Raw genomic sequence first — 21,141 nt, 5'->3', positions numbered from 1 at the left:
GAGCTTTAGTATAGGCTCCGCGTCCATCGGCCACACGCCTGTAGCTTGAAAACTCTTCCTTGTCGTCTCCGGGTTCATCCTAGAGCTCCATGCCGCCCAGAAGTTTGTAAAGAAACCTCGTTTCGCGCCTATCGCGTGTCCTTGCGATCGGTGGAGCTTGCGGTTGAGCTCTGTGGTGTAGTACCTCGCGAGCGGCGAGAACAGCACCACGTCGAGCGGTTGAAGGCAGTGGGTTAAATGCGGGGGAAAGATGGCAAGTAGGACTCGATTGGCGTCGCAAAAGTCGATAAAATCGGCGGTGATGTGGCTGCCGTGGCTGTCGAGGATCAGAAGTCGCCATCCTCGTCTTGCTTTCGCTCTCGTATGGCGATCGAACACCTGTTCGAGCCAGGCAAGCCCGAGATCATTGTTCGACCAGCCTGTGGGCGAGTTAGAGAAGAAAACCTGATGTTTGCCGACCTCTACGTCGTTAACCCAGCTCGATTGAATCCCGGATAAGCCCTGGTAAACAAGAGCGGGCGGCAGTGCCTCTCCAGAAGCGCATACGCAAGCAATAAGCGTTACCCATTCTCTGTTGCCATCCTTGATCGCCTCAGTACTCTCTTTTGACTGCCAAACTGTCTTACTAAAGACTCGTTTCGAGCGTGAGGCGATGCCGACGAAGAAGCCCTTCTCATCCATATTGTACGTGTTGCGCTCGTCAAGCTCGTACTCGCGCATCTTGGAGTGCAGTAGATTGAAGTATGCCTCGTATTTTACTCTACTGTCGGCGTTAAAGCGCTTACGATCGATACCGGCGCTCTATTTAGTAGTAAGCTGGCCAGCGTGGCGGTTCAGAAACCGAGTAACCCAGCTTTCTGAAGCCTCCCACTTCGCGATCGCGCTGGCGAAATTTGCTACCATCTCTCGCGTCGGTGGCAAGCCTCGTCTTGTGCATTTTTCTATGTATCGTACTAGTTCTAACTCCTGTTGTGGGTTGAGTAACAGTCGCTCGCGCTGCTCCTCTTCACGCGGGCGCTGAAGACCTTGGTGTCGCCGCGACAGCGTCGTTCGGTCAACTCCAGTTTTTTTCGCAACTTCACGGTACGAGATTTCATCTCCTGGTTCACGCGATTCGGTTTCTTGAATCGCTTCTTGAATCGGGTCCATGGTGGTGGGGTTATGATGCGTTGAAGTTGGGACGATTATATTGTTATGATGTTCCGGGTGGCTCGTCGGCCGAACTGGCTCGTTGAGTGCACGGGCACGGTAGTATGTAAGCCTCGTGCAACCTCCTTGACCTCGCCGCGTATAGTTGACAGGACCATTCCGATGTGACGTCCAAAGGATTGCTGAACATGGCGCTTGCAGCCATGGAAAGCAACGTGCGACTGTAGCGACAAGCGCGCTAGGGGATATCCGGTGCATTATAAACGTGAAATGACCACGGAGGGTGCTAGACTACGCGCAGGAGAGCGACAGGTGAGGCCGTGATTATTGGGCGGCAAAGCAAGCGGTGGGATACAAATTGGCTGGTATAGGAGGATCAGAGACTGGCGAAGAGGTACATAGAGGGCGAGGACGGGATAAGATGGTGTAGGGTTGGGGTGTTGGACGAGTTTTTAGACGGACGGAGGAACCGGGTGGGCTGCGAAGAGGGGGAAAAGGCGAGAGACGTTTGCCGTGGGGCCACCAAGATATCAGAAACTAACACGAACAAAACTCAAGGCAAGACGTTGGTAATAATCATGAATTGATAGTCGTTTAGCCCGGTACCGCATCCAACCTCTCCTGTATCTTCTTCATGAAATCATCTTTTGCCCACTTCAAGATTCGAGCCAGGCAATACACCAGCTCCCGCACATCGCGTTGATGTGTCGTGCGCCACGTCCTGATATTCTGCATATGGGTCGCCTCCCCAAGTCTGAAATGCACCCACAACTCATGTACTGGACCCTCGGTCGTGATGGAAAAACATAGTCGGGGGGTAGCTGGAGATGTAGGTGTCGTGGGCAGTGCAGCCTGATTCTCGAGATCATCCAGTATTTTTAGCATACAAGCGGCACCAATAGCAGCTTGATTCTGCGCAGCCACTAGACCCCCATTCAGGCTCAACCCCTTCGTCTCTGCAATTAAGAAGGGAAAACGCAAGCCCATGGCAGCCATATGCGGGTCGCTCAGTATCGATCCAAAGCTTTGGTGTTTGGCCAGCCGAACTCGATGCATTGGCGCAAAAGCCCTGTCTTCAAGCCCTACCACGATGTCTGGCTTTGGTGTTGAAATGTAGAATGGGTCGGCAGCTTCGGTGCTGGTCGTATAAGCGATGGAAGGTGTGTATGGTCGCAGCGAAGGCACCGGCCCTAGAAACCCGGAAGCTGATTGTGGATCGAAGTCGGGGAGCGCGGATTGTGGTTGTGGAAAGCGCGGTGTTGACGCGCCGCTTTCATCGTCAGGTTGGGCCACGCCAGGCGGCGAGGGCTTGAGGTCGGCGTTCCAAACTGGAGGGAGTATCAGCATCTCAGAACAGTGCTCCAGACACGGTGGGCGAACTCACGCTTCTCTGATGTATGGCATTGGACGTTGCCTTGCACTAAGTCACCCATGAGACTGAACAAACTGGCTTTCCAGTCCCCTTCGAGCGAACAACTTCTTGCGTTATGACGCGATTGGTCCAGGAACCTTTTCACATGGGTCGCCAGCTGCGACTCGTGTTCCGTTGTACCAATCACATCCTCCAAAGACTCAGCTTCCAGTATATGCCGCACTCCGCGTTCGATCTCCTGCGGGAGTTCAATCAGGTCGTCAATGAGGACTCCAGCGTAAGACATGTTCTGTGTACGGTACGTTTGCGGCGACGGTCGCTTGCTAGGACTGGGCGTTCGAGATGCACGTGCAGAATGCTTAGAGGGGCGTCTCCCACGGCTGGACGACACAGATGCGCTTCGTGGTGTTGGTGGTGCGGCCATCATGTCAGGATCACTGTCAGCCGGGCAGGTCTTGAGCCAGTGCTGTATTGACGGTGCGCACTCGTCTGACACGGGCTGCTGTGTATTCTTGAGCGCTTCCTCGGTGTGTGCGAATGACTGTAAGGACGCATGCGACAGCTGTGACGTTGAGTTTGATGATTTCGATGGGTTCGAAAGGGGCGGAGATGTGCGGCGTGTCTCGGGGTTGACATGTCGCGTTTTGCGACGCTTCGAAATGCGGCCGGGACATCGTGATTGTTGCACAGCGTCGACATTGGAGACTGAGCGCTTCATGGTTAGAAATATGTTACGAAAGGCTAGAGGCTTATTAGGTTGTGTAAGCGCGCCGTTAAGGGTAGCAACTCGTGGTGTTATGAATGTTTCGACGATCATAACAACCGGGACAATCTCGGGCATTAGAGGTTGGTACGGGGGCGGTGTAACCGGGCATATCGGGGTCACGCGCGAGAAGCTTGGCTCTCGCGAACTCTCACGAACCCTTGATAATTAACGTTACTCTGTAGACGCTACAGACTTTGCAAGGAAGTGGCGCGGCGCAGAATTCACGCGAATTACGTTTGCTAGAATATAAAGTATTTTAAGAATTGAATCAACCAATCAATTCGATTGCATGTACCGCTCGACGTGGCGAACTTTTCATGTTATGCTATAACCTGTTTCACCAGCGAGCGGCCCACCCCACCGAGCGGCCCACGAACACCAGCGAAGCGTTCGCGCAGCGACGTAGCTTAGCACCACAACACAATTTTTATACTATTGCAACAGTATAGTATTATTCAGAAGCGTCGCTATCATTCGCATCCTCAATTTCTACCTTGCACGTACGAGAGTTATGCCCAATCTTGCCGCAACGGCCGCAGCGTCGCCCTGCGCACCCTCTTCGCCGGCTCCTCACCCTCCTCACGACTGCCACCCTCCTTTTCAGCAATTAAGTCTAATACCTCGCCAACTGTCAGTGCCTCCTCTGCCCGTACGTAGCGTCTCTTGCGACTCTTACGCTTGGTAAGCGTCTCTGTTGCGTCTCGAAGGCGCCCCATCTCTGCGCGCATCAACACCATCTCATGAGCTATCTGCTGCGCGCCTTTTGTTAGCTGTCGCACCTGCTCGTCAAGTGAACTTGCTAGAGACCCTCGATGGATTTGCATTTTGTTTCGAATCAGCGTTAATTGCGCCTCCATTTCTTTGGCGTTGCGCGGTGTTTTCGCCTCCTAAGCGGCGTCATCTTGCTGTGGTGGAGTTTGCGTACGCAGCTGCACATCTAGCTTTGATAACACGGCTTGTGGATCATGTGGACACAATCCAGCGCCTCGAAACCCTGCGCAAGCATTCTCTCTTGTAAATGCCTTCTTAAAAGCTACTTTAAAGGCTGGTAAGAAGGTCTGTTTGTTGATGTGGTGGATGCGATCGCGTGCCAAGGCTGAGATCTCATCGCCGTACGCGCGCTTCAACGGCGAGAAGCAGGCAACGTCAAGCGGCTGCAGGAGGTGCGACGAATGTGGAGGCATACAGAGGGCGATAATCTTCTTCTCCTTGCAGCGATCCTGAAAATCTATTGAGCAATGGCTCTCGTAGCCGTCAATAATAAGCAGCCTGTACGCTCCTACAGGCCTCGCATGCGTATCAAAGTGTTCAAGCCAAGCAAGCGCTAGATCGTTGTTTGTCCAGCCTGTTAGGCTTACTTAAATAACCCAGTTGCGTGGGAGGTCCTCAGTAAACCAGTTAGAGATAAGAACCTTGCCGGCGAAGATGAGGAAGGGTGGGATAACGCGCCCTATTGCGCTGACGCCCTGTATCAACGTAGTCCACTCGCGATCACCAGGCTAAAGCTTCTTTGCTTTCCCAGGCTTGTCCATGCCTGTCACTACGAGTTGCGACGATATCTTGCCCATCAGGAAGCCAGACTCGTCAAAGTTGTACATATCGTCGTCTATAATGCCGTACTTCGCCTTCATGTTCTGAACCAGCATGAACCAGGGCTCAATGATTGCTGGGTCCTCGCAGAGAGCTCGCTGGCGATCGTATGGACGGCTCCAGCGCGTGCGCAGCTCAGGTGTACGCTGGATAAACCTGTCAACCCAGTTCTTGCCAACAGACTTAACGCCGCGATCGCGCAGCAATCTATCAGCCATATCTCGTACGTGTAGCTTCGAGGGCGGTACTCCACGCAGATTCTCATCAAGTATACGTTGTACAATCACCTCCTCTTCTAGCTTCGTCAGGCTCTTTAAGTTTGGCTCGCAGTCGCGTCTAGAGGGCTTCCCGTCGCGTCGCCGTCGTATCGTTGTCTTTGGGACTTTGTAGACTGCCTCCGCACGTCGCAGGCTTGGAATTTAGTTACGTTTAACGTCTAAGAGGGCAAGCTGCACATCAGCTTCAGTATAAGCCTTGAGAGGTTGTAGTTGTTGAGACATTACGTGTTGTTGCTAGGTACGCGTGTTGGTGGGGGAACTGGGCCGCTCGGTGGGGTGGGCCGCTCGCTGGTGAAACAGGTTACACACCGTTGATAATGACTTTCCAGCATCTTAGAAGGATACTAAGGCCCGGATTAAGCGCGTTTATAAGTTTCAGAAGTGATAAGAGACCGATGTTGGTGTTGTGGTGAGGAAGCTTTTTGGTATTGTGCAGCTGCACTCTACTGTACTCTGCTGAAAGCAGGTGATAATTGTAAGGGGCTACGCCTAAGTACCGCAAGAGGCTACGCCAAAGAACTTCCCCACTTGTCTATCTTAGTAATAGCGTACGGAGGATAAATACCGTACGAGGAGGACACTACTCTTCTTTTCTTCATCCTTCTTCTTCTGTACATAGGAGCAAATGCATACTCGTTAGCAGGCCTCTTTCCGCCCATAACAGTGTCGATCCTAGCGACTGCTTCTCGCAAAGCGTCGCTGTAGACTTACTATCTCGCGATAGATAGCCTAGCTGTTATCTAAAAGCCTTTTAAGCGATAGAACAACACTAATCCCGTGCGGCGGGTTAACCTACTCGCACGTAATAGAATAGCGGTCAAGGAGCTTTGACGCGCGACACGTTGACAGAGTCTTAAGATAAAGCTCTATTAATTAGGATCGAATACAAAATGTAAGGGGCTAGCTCTAGGAGCACCTAAGGAGTTAATAGCCGATGGCAAGGCTAGGTGTACAGTGATTGTATTCGATGAGGAGCTATCGGTCTATCTATGCTGGTGTTTATCTACCTGTCGGATAAACGTCGGTCCGAGGTGATCTGAGCGTCCATCGGACGCGTCCACCGAGATTCCATCGAGGAGCTCTACCGAAGGGCGTTCAGCCCGTTACATATACAACGGGACGTTCTAAAATTCAAGCTAGCTCTGCCTCAATAACACTTTCTACAGAGTGAGGTGGCCTCCAGATGTTAAGCACCTTTAATCCCGCACTCTCCACCAGCGCCCGCCACTCAGCCTCCGTCCTCTCCTTCGCACCAAGGCACGCCATCATGGTGATATCGGACGTTGTCACACGAGCGAGCGGCTTCACAGAGCTAACCAAGCTTTCGTGAATGAGAAGCTTCGAGTATCCGGGTTCCATAGCTTCGGCAAGGTGAGAAAGGATCTGCTTCGCCTGTGTGTCTTCCCAGTCGTGCAGCACGTTGTGCATGAAGTAGACACGGGCACCTTTCACGGGCTGTGGTTCAAAAAAGTCATGAGGGTGGATGGAGATGGTGTCGTCAATAGTCAACTCCTTGAGAATATCGGGCAGGTCTTGGAGCACCAGACTGCCCTCAGGGATATCAGGGTGGCGCAGATGGAATTTGGTCAGGTCGTGGCCCTTGCTACCACCGACATCGACCACAAGGGGCCGGTCAGGCTTGGACTCTTTCACAAGAGTCTCAGTTGGGTAAACATCAACCCAGGGCGTCAAGTTATGCTTGGAGTGACTCTCCATGGCATCATTGAATTCCCTTGCGGCGGCAGGGTTCACGCTAAGGGACTGGAACAGATTTTCATTTGAGCCTCTCATGAACTGCCAGTTGCAGTCGTTGGGGTTAGTAGGGACCTTGTATCCCGTCTTCTTGAGGTAGGCTGGCAAAGTCCTGAACATGGGGGAATTGACGAAGCCATAAAATTCACCATAGACGTTGGCGAGGGCCTGATCCTCAGCGAGAGCGCGTACCCACGGTGTAGGCTTATAGGTGTCCTCGGCGGTCTCGATGGCAAGATTCTGCCCAGAAATTTGCCGAATCATGCGTCCTGCATTGCCGTCAGAATGTTCATCATGAGTTAAGCAGAGCAGATATGTAACCTACGAATAAGCACTACATCGGCACCCGTTAACTCGGCCAGTTCCGCGCAAGTCTTCTCTCCGCCTCCGGTCTCGATCCATTTGCTGAAGACACCCGCGTCAATCAACGTCTTGACGCATGCATTGGTGGCCGGGTTGACCCAACAGTGCTGCCAAACAATGTCCCACGGCTTATGTACTTTGCTTAAGGCCAGGGTCAGCGCGTCCATGGCACGGACGCGCTCTGCTTCGTTAACGAAGGAGTTCGCGTCGAGGCCCTCCAGGGCTCCGATAAGTTGGTCTGCTGATGCCATGTTGGAAATGGGAATTAACTTTTGGGGAAAGATGCAGGAACAACGGAAACGACACGCGGTCTACTATTTGACAAAGGGAAATGTTCTTATCTACCGGTTGACTAGAGGGTTTCAAATACTATAGTAGTTAGTAAATTTCTTGTAACAGATAAGCGCGTACTAAGATCCATTTTTCTTATATGTACTTTTCCTAATACGTAATTTGTCCTCAACGACCCTATGTAACCGGTATGGCCAAACTTCTACGGTATCATTTGGTCACGCGGCTACTCGATAGAGTAATTAGTCCCGGATTACATTGAACAAGCCACACGATTTAATGCCATGCGGGTTGAATTGGTTAGCACTGATCAGTTGAGGACACGGTATCCGAAATTTGAGTGAGCAAGGATGTCTCAGGGGCAGACCCACCTGTTGGGCCACTCACGTACTTCTCACGCCACTTTTGGCATGTCGTGCTTGGCATGCAGCCCCTCGGACTCGTGCGAGCGACCTTGACAGGACCTACCGGTTGGTACCTATTGTAGCAGTTGAACTTTGGTGTTGCTGAATAGTCTGTATTGAGGACTCGAAATAACGTTTTCACTAAGGGAAAGTGAGACTTTCTGTGGGAATATGAAATTCAATGTTGCTTTTGGTTCCCGCTCAAGTCGCCCTCTTTCACAGTTCCTCACCTTAATAACATTACCTCAACAACATCATTTCAACAACACCAAAGCTTGCCCAATCAGATCATCACCACGACCCTGCTGCCCTATCGCGCGCGTAGATGCCTAGAGGAAGTACTGGCCCCCACACTGACACCAAGCTACGTGTCACGATCGTCAATTGGCTTCGCCCGTCGGTCACCCTTTGCGCTCGTGGTCACCTTAAACTCAAGTGTCTTGTGGATCTGGTCCGCGCCGTGGTAAACGAGCGGGATGTCATCGATGCTTTCACCTGCGTGGCTCGATGTCCTCTCCTCGTCATCCAACTGATGCCCTTGAAGTTTATCCCATCTTCCGCTGGTGCTGGATAGCCCTCGGTGGGTGGCGCTGCTGCGTCGTCCCTGGCTGGTGGTCATACTGCCATTGCCACTGCCACTGAGAGTCCGAACTTTGCCTCTGGCCAAGCGGAAGAGCGGGCCCAGTGTGGGCAAAGAGGAGCATACCACGAGAATACAACCCTCTCCTAGACCGAGTATATCGAGAAGCGGGACCGGGTCTAACAAAGTTAGTTCTGTGCTGAGAAACATGTGGGGTGAATAACTCACAAGTCGGGTTCTCAGCCAGTACTACAAAAATTTCCCCAAAGATTGTGAGTTTGTAGATGGTGAGGATGAAGGCCAGGATACTGAGGCCCAGCGCGATCGAGACCAGTATGCGGTTCTTGAGTGGCATGTTGAGGCGCATAATGAATGGAATCGGGTACACAGCGAAGAATACATCTAGGAAGGCAGAGTAGGCCGAAGTGAAATAGCCCAAATCTGACATGACCTTGGTACTGGCACATTTTCCGCCCGGTATGGTTCTGTTCCAGCCGAATTCGACCGGATCGCATTGCTTGTACCACCAGACCGAGGTAGCCAATATACAGGCCTGGGAGCTGAGCGCGAGGCCCCAGAATAGTATCGTCGTCTTGAGGCCGTAGTTCAGAATGCGCTTGAGAATAGCGATGATGGCGAACTTGGGTAGCGAAAACGTCCATATCAGTACCGAACTGATGATTACATTCCACTTGAGAGCTCGCGGTATCAATGGGGGATCGATGGCCTCCATTCTCCGTCCAAGACCGTACTGGGTGCCGATTGTGATCAGGATGCAGGTGACGAGCATCACAACGACGCAGAATACGGTGATATAGTCGTCCATTCCAAGGCCACCGCCTTTGCTGGATATGCGAGTGCCGACTCTCAACGCCACGAAGACTACAAGACAGTTAGCTGCCATTCGGCGCAACATAAGAGGGCTACTCGCAAACTGTGACTGCGAACATAGACCAGCAAGCCCTATCAGCGATGGTGCCATAGTCTTCCACGTCCCACAATCCCATGATGTTGATGATTGGTGTTGCAAAGGTTTGCAGAACGTTAGACGAACGTTAGACGAACTTTAGACCCTCCTGGCGCGATAAAGTGGGCTCATTGTTAAATACACTGCCGTGGGATGCGGCGTAGCATGCGGCGTAGGATGGGGCGTAGGATGCGTCCCATGTAACGGTCAGGATCCTTCACTAGCCCCATGAAGTATCGATCTTCGCTACATAGTTGGCTTGTGTTATTTAAATTGTCAATGAATACCGTGTACAGAGGGTCGACAGGTGATCGGAAACTCCTACAGGGGAAAATAGCTGGAAAATCGTTTCGTACAGAAGATGTTGAATGACTCAAGCCAATCGAAACACAACGATCGCCAGCTACCTTCCAGAAAGGTCAAAGGATTCCTACCCCAGGAGTTTCCGATGCCCTGGCGAGACTCCGTATCGAGGAGTCCCTGTGGTTCATGACTCATTTAACCGACATCCAGCTCTCTCCCAGAACAAAAGCAACATGTACCACGTTTGTCAATGCACGCGCATCACCAAAACGGCCTACACAAAATTGAGGCTGTAGAGCCACACACAAAAGTTGTTATCACAAGATGACTTAGTAGAGTACTCTATAGACCTATGCGACAAACTTTCTCACCAGTACCTTCTTGGCCGGAGGATTTTGCGGCCCCGAATGTTGGTTTGGTGTAGAGGTGTTGGGGTGCGCGCCGTGCGCGAGGCAGCGCCCATATCATCTCTAGCACTTGTGGATTTCCAGCGCACGCGATGTTGTTCTTCGGATCTCTCTATCGCCCTGCATCGTGTGATAATTAAAACACGGTCGTTGTGGTCGCAACGACAGACGTGTTGCGCGCTGCGCTAGGAACCACTTTGGTTCTCGCCCCTGCTCGATCACTAAATTACCCACCCCATTTTCCGCAATGCGTAACTGCTACGGTGATAGATGTGACCGAGGTGCACATCGTCCCTGATTTTTAAAATGCTTGAGCTTAGAGAACATGTACCCCGAGCTTATCTCCGTGTCAAATGGACCTCCGCTTGGCGTCACAGCTCGACCACAACCATCCTATTTTCTCTGCTGCAATGTGCTAGAAGAGGCAAAAGTGTCTAAGCTGCAGATTCACGGCAACTTCAGATCTCCAGAAGTGTATGGGGAAGGGTGAGGTGCCTGTCGACTTGGCTCATCTCGCTGAGGGGCATCTCTCGCTTGCGGGCAGGGGACGTTAAGCTGAGCGACGTGCAAAAAGGCGGGACATCTATCCGCAAGTCTACTTAGCAAGTCTGCTTGTCGGGGGCAAGCGTATCACCCCGCATTATTGCGTCGAGATTTGGGGTGCGTCGCCGTCTCGACAGTTCTGGGGAGCGTGGTGCACAGTCAGTAACTCATTTCCCGCACGCGGCAGGTGGGACCATGTCAACCTCACAGCATGACTGCAGCACTTGCGTTTCGGAGTGGGATCGAATTTTTTCCGTATTATGCTTACTTTGTCCATGCGCGTAATGCGTATGGTCGCGTTATGCACACCCCACCACTTCCACATTACACATTTGACCCCTTGTAACTCAACACCACGATGACAGTGGAAGACGACTTTACAGCGATAGGCGCATTGGACTCTGATGAAGACTTTCGTACCAAAAGCTTGCCGGAAAACATGAATGCTAGCACTCTGCTCTGACGCGGAGGCACTAGGAGGAAACTGAGTCGAAGAGTCGCCTCTCGCCGTGGACGTGTAGACGCACTGCACATGCTCGACTGGTATGCCGAGGGACCATGTCAGCGTCATCAGGATGCTACGCCACATGACTGCAGTACCTGCGTCAACAGGTGAGCGCACTGTGTTTCGAGGCGAGAGCGAGTCTTCCCGTATTGTTTATGATTATGCCTTCCCAATCTGCACATCATAGCAATAAAGTGGATGGAAAAAGGAGATAACCGATATTGCTTCACCCGAACGTGCTGGCGGGTTGGACGGGTTGGGCGCGCAGCGGGCGGCGGTTTCTGCAGTTGTTGTTGGGCAGGCTTGCGCTGAACGCGGTCGCGCGTCCCACCAGATCTCCATGTTTGCAGCAGCGTAACGCGACACGCAACACGCAACTGCAGAAATTTGTTAATGTTGGTGTCTCAACTATAGGTTTCGATAGTAATACACAGTTTTTGTATCAAAATGTAATAGAAAGACGGTATTTTTGATGGCAGGGAATGAAAACGGGAGAGTCCCCGTCGCGTTCGCTGAAAGGTAGGTCTCTTCCGTTTTGTCGTCTCGGTCAGGGCATCTAGCTTTGCTGCTATGTTGTTCCTGCTCTTCTTCGCTGTGTCTGCATGCATTGCACACGTTAGCGAATGCGCTATGGACCTTGTACATTTTATCTATAACTGGATGCGATGCTACTCCAGACTGGCTATTGAAACTTGCGCCTTCGCAAAGGGAATTGAGTGTGAACCGGAACCAACAATAAGGGTATGCGCCCTCACCAGAAGCAAATTCTTCGCCGTTCTCCCCCCTTTAGCAGCTAGGATAGCTTGGAAGTAATATGAATGCACAACGTTTGCCCGTCCCTTTTGCATCAGTTTCACTATGCAGATGAAGTCTGCAGCCGGGTTGATGTGTCTCACGTCAGTCTCTTGTACGCGCTTGTCCACTTCGGGCGTACTTGTAACATCCAGCTGTGTACACAAAATTCCATGGTTTTGGAGGTGGGTTATCCCAAGCTTGAGTCCTAGATAAGACGGGTCTGTAAGCTTTGCAAAGCATTGAAGCACAGCGTTGGAATAGCAAACCTCCTTCTGGTTCGCTAACCTGCAGGGAGTGCGATTTCCGTCGTTGCAACGAGTGAGACCGACAGCGACCATGTCAGTCACCTTGCGTTGCGAAGATCTGAAGAGTTGAAACCCTCCTGCAAGATATGTACAGTATAACGTTACTGTCCAGAAAACACCAGGGTTATGCTCATGCATATGGTAATCTTGACAACGTAAGCATAAGGGGCACTCTTTGCGCCTACAATGCGCTGAATATAACATAATGGTTGCTCTTCTTGACTCGAATGATTCTTATTACATCCTCCTCATGATGCTTGAAAGAGCCGAACTCAACGTGGTTCTTGCATGAGCATGGATACTCATGATAGTAGATTGAAGTGTACTGTCAGTAAGATCGACCGCGATATGATCCGAGGATGCCCGTTCGCATTTGGAGAATAAAACTGTAGGACTGTGCCGCAGATGCATGCCTGATTATCGGTAAGCAGCTTACGCTCCGCCAATAAGCCCGCGCGTGGAAACAAGCAATCAGTTGCTCGACATTCCAGGCAGACTGCTGATCCTCCTATTCAAAGCGCCATCGACTCTGAGTTACTGAGCATCAGGGCTTCCGCGCCAATCCCTCACACCGTCGGGTGTGTCAAAGAGGCACCACTCCTTCGACACAGAGTGGAGACGGCTGTGGACGAGGCTGTCTGATGGTCTGTATGTATTGTAGGCACCGATGGTAGCGTGCCAGATGTCTGTGAGTTGGTTCACGCGAGAGGTGATGCTGTTCAGCCCGAGGGCTCGTCGATGCGGGACATTGCAGGCATTGTCGGATGGTGATGGGCTGACCAGAAAGCCCATCAGTGACTGTTGTGTGTGTGTGTGTGTGTATAGTGACTGTAATTTACTCAGACACCTTAGGTTTCTCCTATGCGAGTCTATCAAGGTATAGCTGGTATGATAACATTCTCCAGCGATTCGTACACCTAGCACCAGTACGTGGTTAGAAGAATACGTTGCTAGAGGCTAGGCGAGGTGGAAACGCCTCCATAAGTAGCAACCAAAGACCTCCCAAAATGGATGCATTTCCTCCTCCACATAGATATAGAAAGTAACTGGTTGCGTTCATGGATTTGTTTCTCGAGCATACCGAATGATGTATCTCCCTATCCATCTAACTCCTCCAAGTCATCCTGTGCTGCTCGAAGGATGCCTTTCATTTCCGTATACAGCTTTGGATTTGGAACCCTCCATCTCCCACCGTCGGGGAACACCTTCCTCCGCAATCTGTTGACGCAAGGTATTAACGATTGGTAATATGGTGTAAATGTTGCCTCTGCGGTCCCAAGAAAATCACTCTCGTCACCCACTTCTCCTTTTTTCAATTTTGCTAGCTCTTTAGTGTCGATATAGTTCCACTTTTCGTATTGTGGAACAATTCTTCCTTGGTTCGGTCCGTCGTAGTGGATGCATATCAAGAACAGCACCCAGAAGAACGACTCGAGATCGTGCATAAACGAGTGCTGTTCGTCGTCTAGAAGCACTCCAACCGCCATGAACGCCCGCGTGCCGGTCTTCCCACGTGCCCCTGACGACATCTCCCGCTGCTCGTGGATCGCAAGGTCGAGATCGATCAAGAACGCCCGCCAGGACGGGTTTTCGTCGTCCTCGTTCACCATGAGGTTGTTCAGCGATATGTCGCGCTGAAGCATGCCACCTCGCGAGTGGAGGGACTCGTATCCTTCGATGCATTGCTCTAATCCAGCAAGCAAACTGGCTGGGGAGCTTGCTTTGTAGATCGCCTTCCCGTAGTCGCGGACGATGACACGGCGGTGGACCCTGTTGACAATTGCAAGTTTTGTTGGCGAGCTCGAGCAAGGGCGCTTGCTGGGCGGCAGTGAGGCATCCGTGCAGCTCGAAGATCGCTTCCTTCCGGCTATGCTGCTGCTCCCGCTTCTCCGCGACATCCGGCGCCCAGTGTTGCTTGGCGGCGGCATCGGCCTTTCTGGCGTGTAGTTCGTTGCCTTCGTTATGTCCAGTCCTTTCCGTACATTTGCGCGGATATCGTCGTCTTGACCGCCTACACGCACCGTCTCGTGGTGGAAGTACCTCGCCACGTTCCTCACCCCCTTCTCCGTCGCCTCGCGTAGCAGCTCGCCCTCCTCCTCGCGCTCCGGATACTGCCATGAGTCCTTGACAACGAGCGGCGTGCCAGGGTCTTCTTCTCGGTGAACTTTCCAGCAGGTTGTTGCGCGGCCGGCGACGCAAGGCACTCGTTTGATCATCTTGTCAACGACGAGGCGCTCGTTCCCATTCTCACGCTCAATCTCGATGTACCGCTTGTCTCCGACTGTGACGATAGTCGGATCGAACCCCAGCTGCGCCTCGTTCATCCACAGAAACCCAAGCATTGCAGACACAAACTGCAGTCCATCCCCATTGACGTCGAACTGCTCAGAGGCGATGCCCCCGAGTCGGTCGAACTCCCACAGCCGCATAAAGGGTCCGCAGAGAGTGAACCCAAGAACGAAGCGGCGGCTGTCTTGCGCGGCGAGCACCTCCCTTGCGTATCGGCCCAGGTCAAGCCACGCTTTGGACGCTTTGTCGGTTGACGGGTTGCTCTTCAGCTCTCCAGGTATGAGGATCTGCGACCAGCGGCACTTCGAGTCCACGCCAGCGTCCGGATCGTCCACAAAGCCAATGTCCAGCTTACGATCGGCCGTAGAGCCTTGCAAGGGTCGATGGGGCTGTGCCAGCGGTCGCCGTGGACTCCGGGGTGTTGACAGGTGCTCATCCGCAATGTCCAAAAGCTGGTCTATAAGCGGTGCAAACCAGCTCAAGACATCCTTCTCCTTCGCCCCTTCAGGCCAGCCCTGCCAGCCGCTCTCCACCCGGTAGAGCGGGCTGTCTCCTTCCTTGCACTTGTCCAACACAGCCTGTGCCGCTGTTCTCAGTCCCGGCACATCTCCGAAGAATGCGTCGAAGAAACCGGGTACGCCAACGTACAGGTGTCCTAGCTCCTCCTTCAGCACATCGTCGACGTGTTTGCTGTGCTCGGCCGACTTCGCGAAGCTGCCCGTATTGATCGACAGCGGTGTTTGTTGGAAGGACGAGGAAGGGCGGGGCGGCGGCGTGGATTCGGTGACGGCTTCGTATACCCTATCCCAAACAACCTCATCGGGCTGGTTGTTGATGATTGCATCGAGTAGAGGTCGTATCCGTCCGTCGTCGAAGTTATCAGAGCTGACCACTGCATTGAGCCTCAAGAGGTCATGGAAGAGGGTCTTGCCTCCATGTCGGGACTGCAGAATTCGAGCGGCCGAGAGGGCTAGCAAAGCAGAGAGAAGATTGACTAACAAATTCTAAGTTTCTAATACGCGTTAGAAGTGCAGTAAAAATGTTCAACCTGTACTACCTTCATAGCCCACCTGGTCAAGCGCTTGTGAAGAGTTGGAGACGCCGATGTCTTCGCATATCGATCTGAAAGTATTGCGAAAGCCATCTAGTCTTTCACCTATCGGTTTAGACTGTATGATCTGCGACCGCGATTGCGTAGACATCCTCGAAGAGACATATCAGCTGCCGATATCTTGCCACAGCGTCGTCGTCGCAAACGCAATCACTCAGAGTTCTATGTGATTCGGAATGGGTAAGAGAAACCAAAGGTGACGAGATAAGACGTGTGATGTAAGTGGTGATGGTTAGACAAGGTAGAGACAAGCACGCGACGACGCGCAAACTGGGCCGGCGCGACGGCACTTCGGATTACCGATGATGACGGCCAACCCGGCCCCCAGCCAAACCGAGCCACGTGAGCACCAAAACAGCCTTACACAATAGCTATTGTCGCCATTTTTTCTAGTGGTGATATCTATAGGTTTTAACGTGGTTCACAAGCGAGCGCCCCACCCAAGCGAGCGCCCCACGAAACACCAGCGCAGCGCACGCGCAGCGACAACACGCAATGTCACAACAACACCAAGCTCTAAGACTCTATACTGAAGGCGACGTACAGCTTGCTGTCTCTGATGTTCAAAGCAGCCAAGTAAAAAGCCTACGACGCGCTGAGGCAATCTACAACGTTCCCCGAAGGACGATACAGCGGCGCTGCGACGGAAAGCGCCCTCGACGCGATTGCGAGCCAAACTCAAAACGCCTTACTAAGCTAGAAGAGGAGGCAATTGTACAGCGTGTACTTGAAGAGAGTCTACGTGGAATACCGCCCTCGAAGGCGCACGTACAAGATATGGCGGATAGACTGCTAAGGGAGCGTGGTGGGAAGCCTACGGGCAAGAACTGGATTGATAACTTTATCAAGCGTACACCTGAGCTGCGCACGCGATGGAGCCGTCCGTACGATCGCCAGCGAGCTGCCTGCGAGGACCCAGCGATTATCCGGCCTTGGTTCAGCCTAGTTCAATCGATGAAGGCAAAGTATGGTATTGTAGATGAGGATACCTGGAACTTTGATGAGTCTGGCTTCATGATGGGCAAGATATCCTCTCAGCTTGTTGTTACAGGCTCAGAGAAACCTGGGAAACAGAAGAAACTACAGCCTGGTGATCGCGAGTGGGTTACCCTAGTACAAGGCGTCGCTGCGACGGGGCGCGTTATCCCACCCTTCCTCATCTTTGCAGGCAAGGTCCTTATTACCTCCTGGTTCGCAGATCTACCTCGTGATTGGATTATCGCTGTCTCTCCTACTGGCTGGATCAACAACGACCTCGCGCTTGTGTGGCTTAAGCACTTCGATGCCTATACGAAGGCGTCTTCTGCTGGGGCGTACAGGATGCTTATTATCGACGGCCATGAGAGCCACTGCTCAACAGAATTCCAGGACTACTGCAAGGAGAACAAGATTATCGCTCTCTGCATGCCATCTCACTCGTCGCACCTCCTGCAGCCTCTTGACGTTGTCCCCCACTCGCTGTTAAAGCGCCACTACGGCGATGGGATCTCGCTCTTGGCACGCAGCCGCATCCACCATGTTAACAAGGAAACCTTCCTACCAGCCTTTAAAGAAGCTTATAAGAAGACCTTCACACCAGAGAACGTTCGCGCAGGCTTTCGAGGTGCTGGACTAGTCCCATATAACCCAGAGGCTGTGTTATCAAAGCTGGATGTGCAGCTGCGTACGCCGACGCCGCCTGCACCAGGCACTGTCGTCTGGGAGGCGCAAACACCACGCAACGCCCGCGAGATAGAGGCGCAATCTACGCTAATTCGAAATCGCGTGCAAAACTACTGCGGGTCACCAGCAAGCTCATTAGACGAGCAGGTTAAGCAGCTAAGTAAAGGCGCTCAGCAGATAGCTCATAATATGGTGTTAGTGCAGGAAGAAATGGGTCGCCTTCGAGACGCTGTTGACACGCTTACAAAGCGTAAGACTCGCAAAAGGCGGTACGTACGCGTAGAGGAGACTCTAACAGTTGGTGAGGTATCTAACTTAATTGCTGCAAAGGAGGGTAGTAGTCGTGAGGAGGGCGAGACGCCTGCGAAGAGGGTGCGCGCAGAGAGGCGCTGCGGCCGTTGCAGCGAGATTGGACACAACTCCCGCACCTGTAAGGTAGAAATATTAGATGTAGATAATAGCGACGCTTCTAAATAATGCTACATTATTGTGTAAAGTATAATAATTTGTTGTAGTGTTGTACTGCGTCGCTACGCGTGCGCTGCGCTGGTGTTTCGTGGGGCGCTCGCTTGGGTGGGGCGCTCGCTTGTGAACCACGTTAACTACTATATATAGCTATTGATATCGTGTAGGAGGCGTGGCGTTGTGGCTACGCGGTGACCTGAGAGCTGGTGCGCCTGCTACAGCACCTTTAGGCTCTCCACCACCTGTCGGCCTCGCGATAGATCTCTTGTTTATATTAGCTCTTATAGGAGCCTTAAGGCTGTGTCTCTTACCGTTTTGGGGGTTTTAAGAGCTTGTTTGAGTCGTTTTGCAGTCCTGCAAGCAGCTGCCCTGGAGGCCTGTTCAGCAGCTGTCTCAGTCTTCTCCTTCTCTCACCAACCTAGCTGCAGCCCTCGCCTGACGCCTCCACGAAACATGTGAACCAATTAGAGCCAGAAGAATTGGAGTGAGGGCTGAGTGGATTTAGCCATGTAACTCTAGAGAATCAGCACCTGATTCGCGTTGCACGAACGCGTTTTTGGGGTAGGATGCACGATTACCTGACTGGGAAGAATCAGGGGTCGATACCACGGGGCATCTTATAGTAGGTTCCAGCTTTCTTTGGCCAGAGATACGGTGATGGCGGTTCCTTTCGTTCGTACACTAATACATCCAGTTTTTGCCAAAAGGGTAGAACAAACCAGAGATAGTAAACGAGCAGCTCGCTTACTTCCTTTGGCAAATATCTGTGAATAATTTTTAATGTGCCAGTAATATTGTAGCCTTTGTGATAACTGGTGACTGTGCCCACCAGCCCATTTTCAATGAAGATACTGCGGTGGTGACCGTTTGACGTGTTCATGTGTCGGAGCGTGAGAATTTCTGTACAGCGAGCAGGCTGTCCTGAGGTGATATGCACAAGAAGTAGTAGCCTCTCTAGAAACGAGTCGACATCTTGAGAATATTGCTCAACCCTTTTTCTCTGCCACTTGATCCGACCACACTTGGCCAGACTGAGGAACTCATCACTGAGCCATTCATGCTCAATGATCGGGTCCATGAGCCATTATCCCGCGCCACTCTTGCCGCATTGCAGAATTTCAGCGTTTCTCAGGTCCTTGAGAAAGGACCACTCTCCTTGATTGTTTGCGTGGTTGTCCTCCATCTTGTATAACCGGAGAAAAGGAATCGCTTCAGATCTGCGCTCCTCCGGATGTAGGATCAGTAGCTCATTGAGATCTCTCTGCGCTAGTTTGACCTGCGTCGCAACAAAATCCCTCAGATCTCCCATAGTCAAGCTAATCTCATGATACGCAACCCTCTGGCAGTCTTCTGTCCAGATGATGAAACCTGTCCCTGTCGTATTGCTAGCAATTCTTCTAGCAACCTGTCGCTGCTTGTAAGCTCAATTAAATGGCGAGCGAGAGCCCTGCACAAGGAGACGCTTCCTTAAATCGTCTAGCATATCAGCAGGATACTCTACGTCTCCATCTTCGGCTGCCGCAACCGCTCTCCGTACCACAAGCATTTGCAATAGTTTGACGAATTTAGACAAGACTGGCGAGTAGGCAGCAGCATCGTGGAACGCTCCGGCATTCTTCTCGTCAATACCAAGGACGCCGAGGAAGACCACTACTGGGCTTTCAAACACACTTCCGCGAAGTGGATGGTCGAGCAAGGATATACAGAGTAGCAGCGTCGCTCTGTCTAACGCTCTCGTGTCCTTCCTCTGTCTCTGACAAAGCTTCCTTGCATGTTTGGCTGCCTCATGCATACAGGTTAGCTGTACAGCAGTGTATTGGTGAGGTAAGCGAGCCATTCCACCGTGGTCTTCGTCCTGACTGGTTCGGCACACGAAGCACAGAAGACGCTTCCAAGTGTATTTATAGGCTCTATAGGACTCCTTCCGGAGATTTACCATAAGTGCCTTCTCGCTCGCTCGGCTTGTGTCATCGCTGACAAAGCTGTTGATTCGAAACTGATCAAAGAAGCCAACCCTATCATCACAAACATCTGCATGTGCCTGATCGACCAAACGGTCAACGCTCTCAGCAAGAACGCACAGATCGAGCTCTAAGGCGGGGGCAGGCATATGACCAAGACGGACAGCTTTCAGGAGTGGGACGCCTTTGAACAGCTGCTGCCATCGCGTAGCATCCAGCCAAGGGTCAACTTCTGTCGCGACGGTCACACCCGGGCAACTGTCTAATCCAGCTTCTAGCGCCATCCGACTGCTAGCTAACTCTGCATCGATCAACTCGTGCAGCACGGCCTCTCTAGGGAGAGCTGCCATTCGTACGTTCTCTCGTAGGACTGGATGATCGACCACATCATTTCCGCTTGGACCAGGAGTAACCCCAAAATACGATGACTGCGCGCCAGTTGCGAAGAAGCGTTGGCAATAGACATGCGTAAAGATAGGGCTGCCATTTTCGTACAGATGTTGTAAAGGCACGTGACGGCCGCCTCTTGTGGTTCGTACTGTACGGTGATTCTGAAAATGTCTTGACATAGTGTTCTCCGCACAAGGCGAAGCTGTCACTATCTTTGGACACTGAGAGCATTTCAAGCCCCGATGTAGTGATAATCCAGGTATTGGAGATGATGTTGGCACTGGGTACGGAATCAGGCTCTGTGTTGGGTCCACAGCACCTGGGAATGCTTTCCGAAGCAGCCGAGCGACGCACGCTGCTCCTCCTGTACCATCGCGCGGACGTACGTCTGGGTGCAACTTATGCTGCGCGCGAAGGTGCGTAGTGAGCGCACTGACTGATGGGCGAACGCAGTATTGACACTTGCAACAGACCAGCACCTGATAGGGCTGGTGCAGTTCAAAAAGATCCATTGTTCGGGAGTATGGGGTGATTGATAGCTTGTGCTACCACAGTACGCGTGCTAGGCGCGACAGATACGCGTTGGTGTGATGTTCCGGGTTCACTTCGGCACATGGCCACAAGCAACTGTGATTGGCTACTCGAACAAATCGACTCGAGCCAATTTAAGCATAGGATGGAGGCTCTTTAGGTTTGGCTCGCAGTCGCGTCGACAGTGTGTACCGTCGCGTCGCCGTCGTATTGTTGTTTTAGGGACTTTGTAGATCGTCACAGCGCGTCGCAGACCTTGAATTTGGTTGTTTTGGATATCAGAGATAGCAAGCTGTACGTCAGCTTCAGTATAGGGCTTGAGAGCTTGGTGTTGTTGTGACATTACGTGGTGTCGCTGCGCA

General features: G+C 52.1%; 4 protein-coding genes across 4 annotated transcripts; all 4 read right to left on the bottom strand.

The window, feature by feature from the left end:
• Window positions 1-1,743: 1,743 nt before the first annotated feature.
• On the bottom strand, window positions 1,744-3,239 carry ALTATR162_LOCUS7019 (uncharacterized protein; the record flags this gene model as incomplete). The annotated part of the gene is made up of 2 exons (XM_043314645.1): window positions 1,744-2,477; window positions 2,534-3,239. 2 exons carry the CDS (start codon window positions 3,237-3,239, stop codon window positions 1,744-1,746), a joined length of 1,440 nt encoding a protein of 479 aa, XP_043170580.1.
• Window positions 3,240-5,891: 2,652 nt separating this feature from the next.
• ALTATR162_LOCUS7018 (uncharacterized protein) lies at window positions 5,892-7,521 on the bottom strand (the record flags this gene model as incomplete). The annotated part of the gene is made up of 4 exons (XM_043314644.1): window positions 5,892-5,895; window positions 5,952-5,980; window positions 6,320-7,176; window positions 7,233-7,521. 4 exons carry the CDS (start codon window positions 7,519-7,521, stop codon window positions 5,892-5,894), a joined length of 1,179 nt encoding a protein of 392 aa, XP_043170579.1.
• An 808-nt stretch (window positions 7,522-8,329) lies between these two features.
• On the bottom strand, window positions 8,330-9,552 carry ALTATR162_LOCUS7017 (uncharacterized protein; the record flags this gene model as incomplete). The annotated part of the gene is made up of 3 exons (XM_043314643.1): window positions 8,330-8,724; window positions 8,774-9,427; window positions 9,477-9,552. 3 exons carry the CDS (start codon window positions 9,550-9,552, stop codon window positions 8,330-8,332), a joined length of 1,125 nt encoding a protein of 374 aa, XP_043170578.1.
• A 3,915-nt stretch (window positions 9,553-13,467) lies between these two features.
• Window positions 13,468-15,803, bottom strand: ALTATR162_LOCUS7016 (uncharacterized protein; the record flags this gene model as incomplete). The annotated part of the gene is made up of 2 exons (XM_043314642.1): window positions 13,468-15,663; window positions 15,714-15,803. 2 exons carry the CDS (start codon window positions 15,801-15,803, stop codon window positions 13,468-13,470), a joined length of 2,286 nt encoding a protein of 761 aa, XP_043170577.1.
• Between the last annotated feature and the right edge of the window lie 5,338 nt (window positions 15,804-21,141).

This window comes from Alternaria atra (assembly GCF_907166805.1).
Source record: "Alternaria atra isolate CS162 genome assembly, contig: 27, whole genome shotgun sequence".
Classification (NCBI taxonomy): domain Eukaryota; kingdom Fungi; phylum Ascomycota; class Dothideomycetes; order Pleosporales; family Pleosporaceae; genus Alternaria; species Alternaria atra.
The sequence above is the reverse complement of the archived record's forward strand: the minus strand, read 5'-3'. Positions and strand labels throughout refer to the sequence as shown.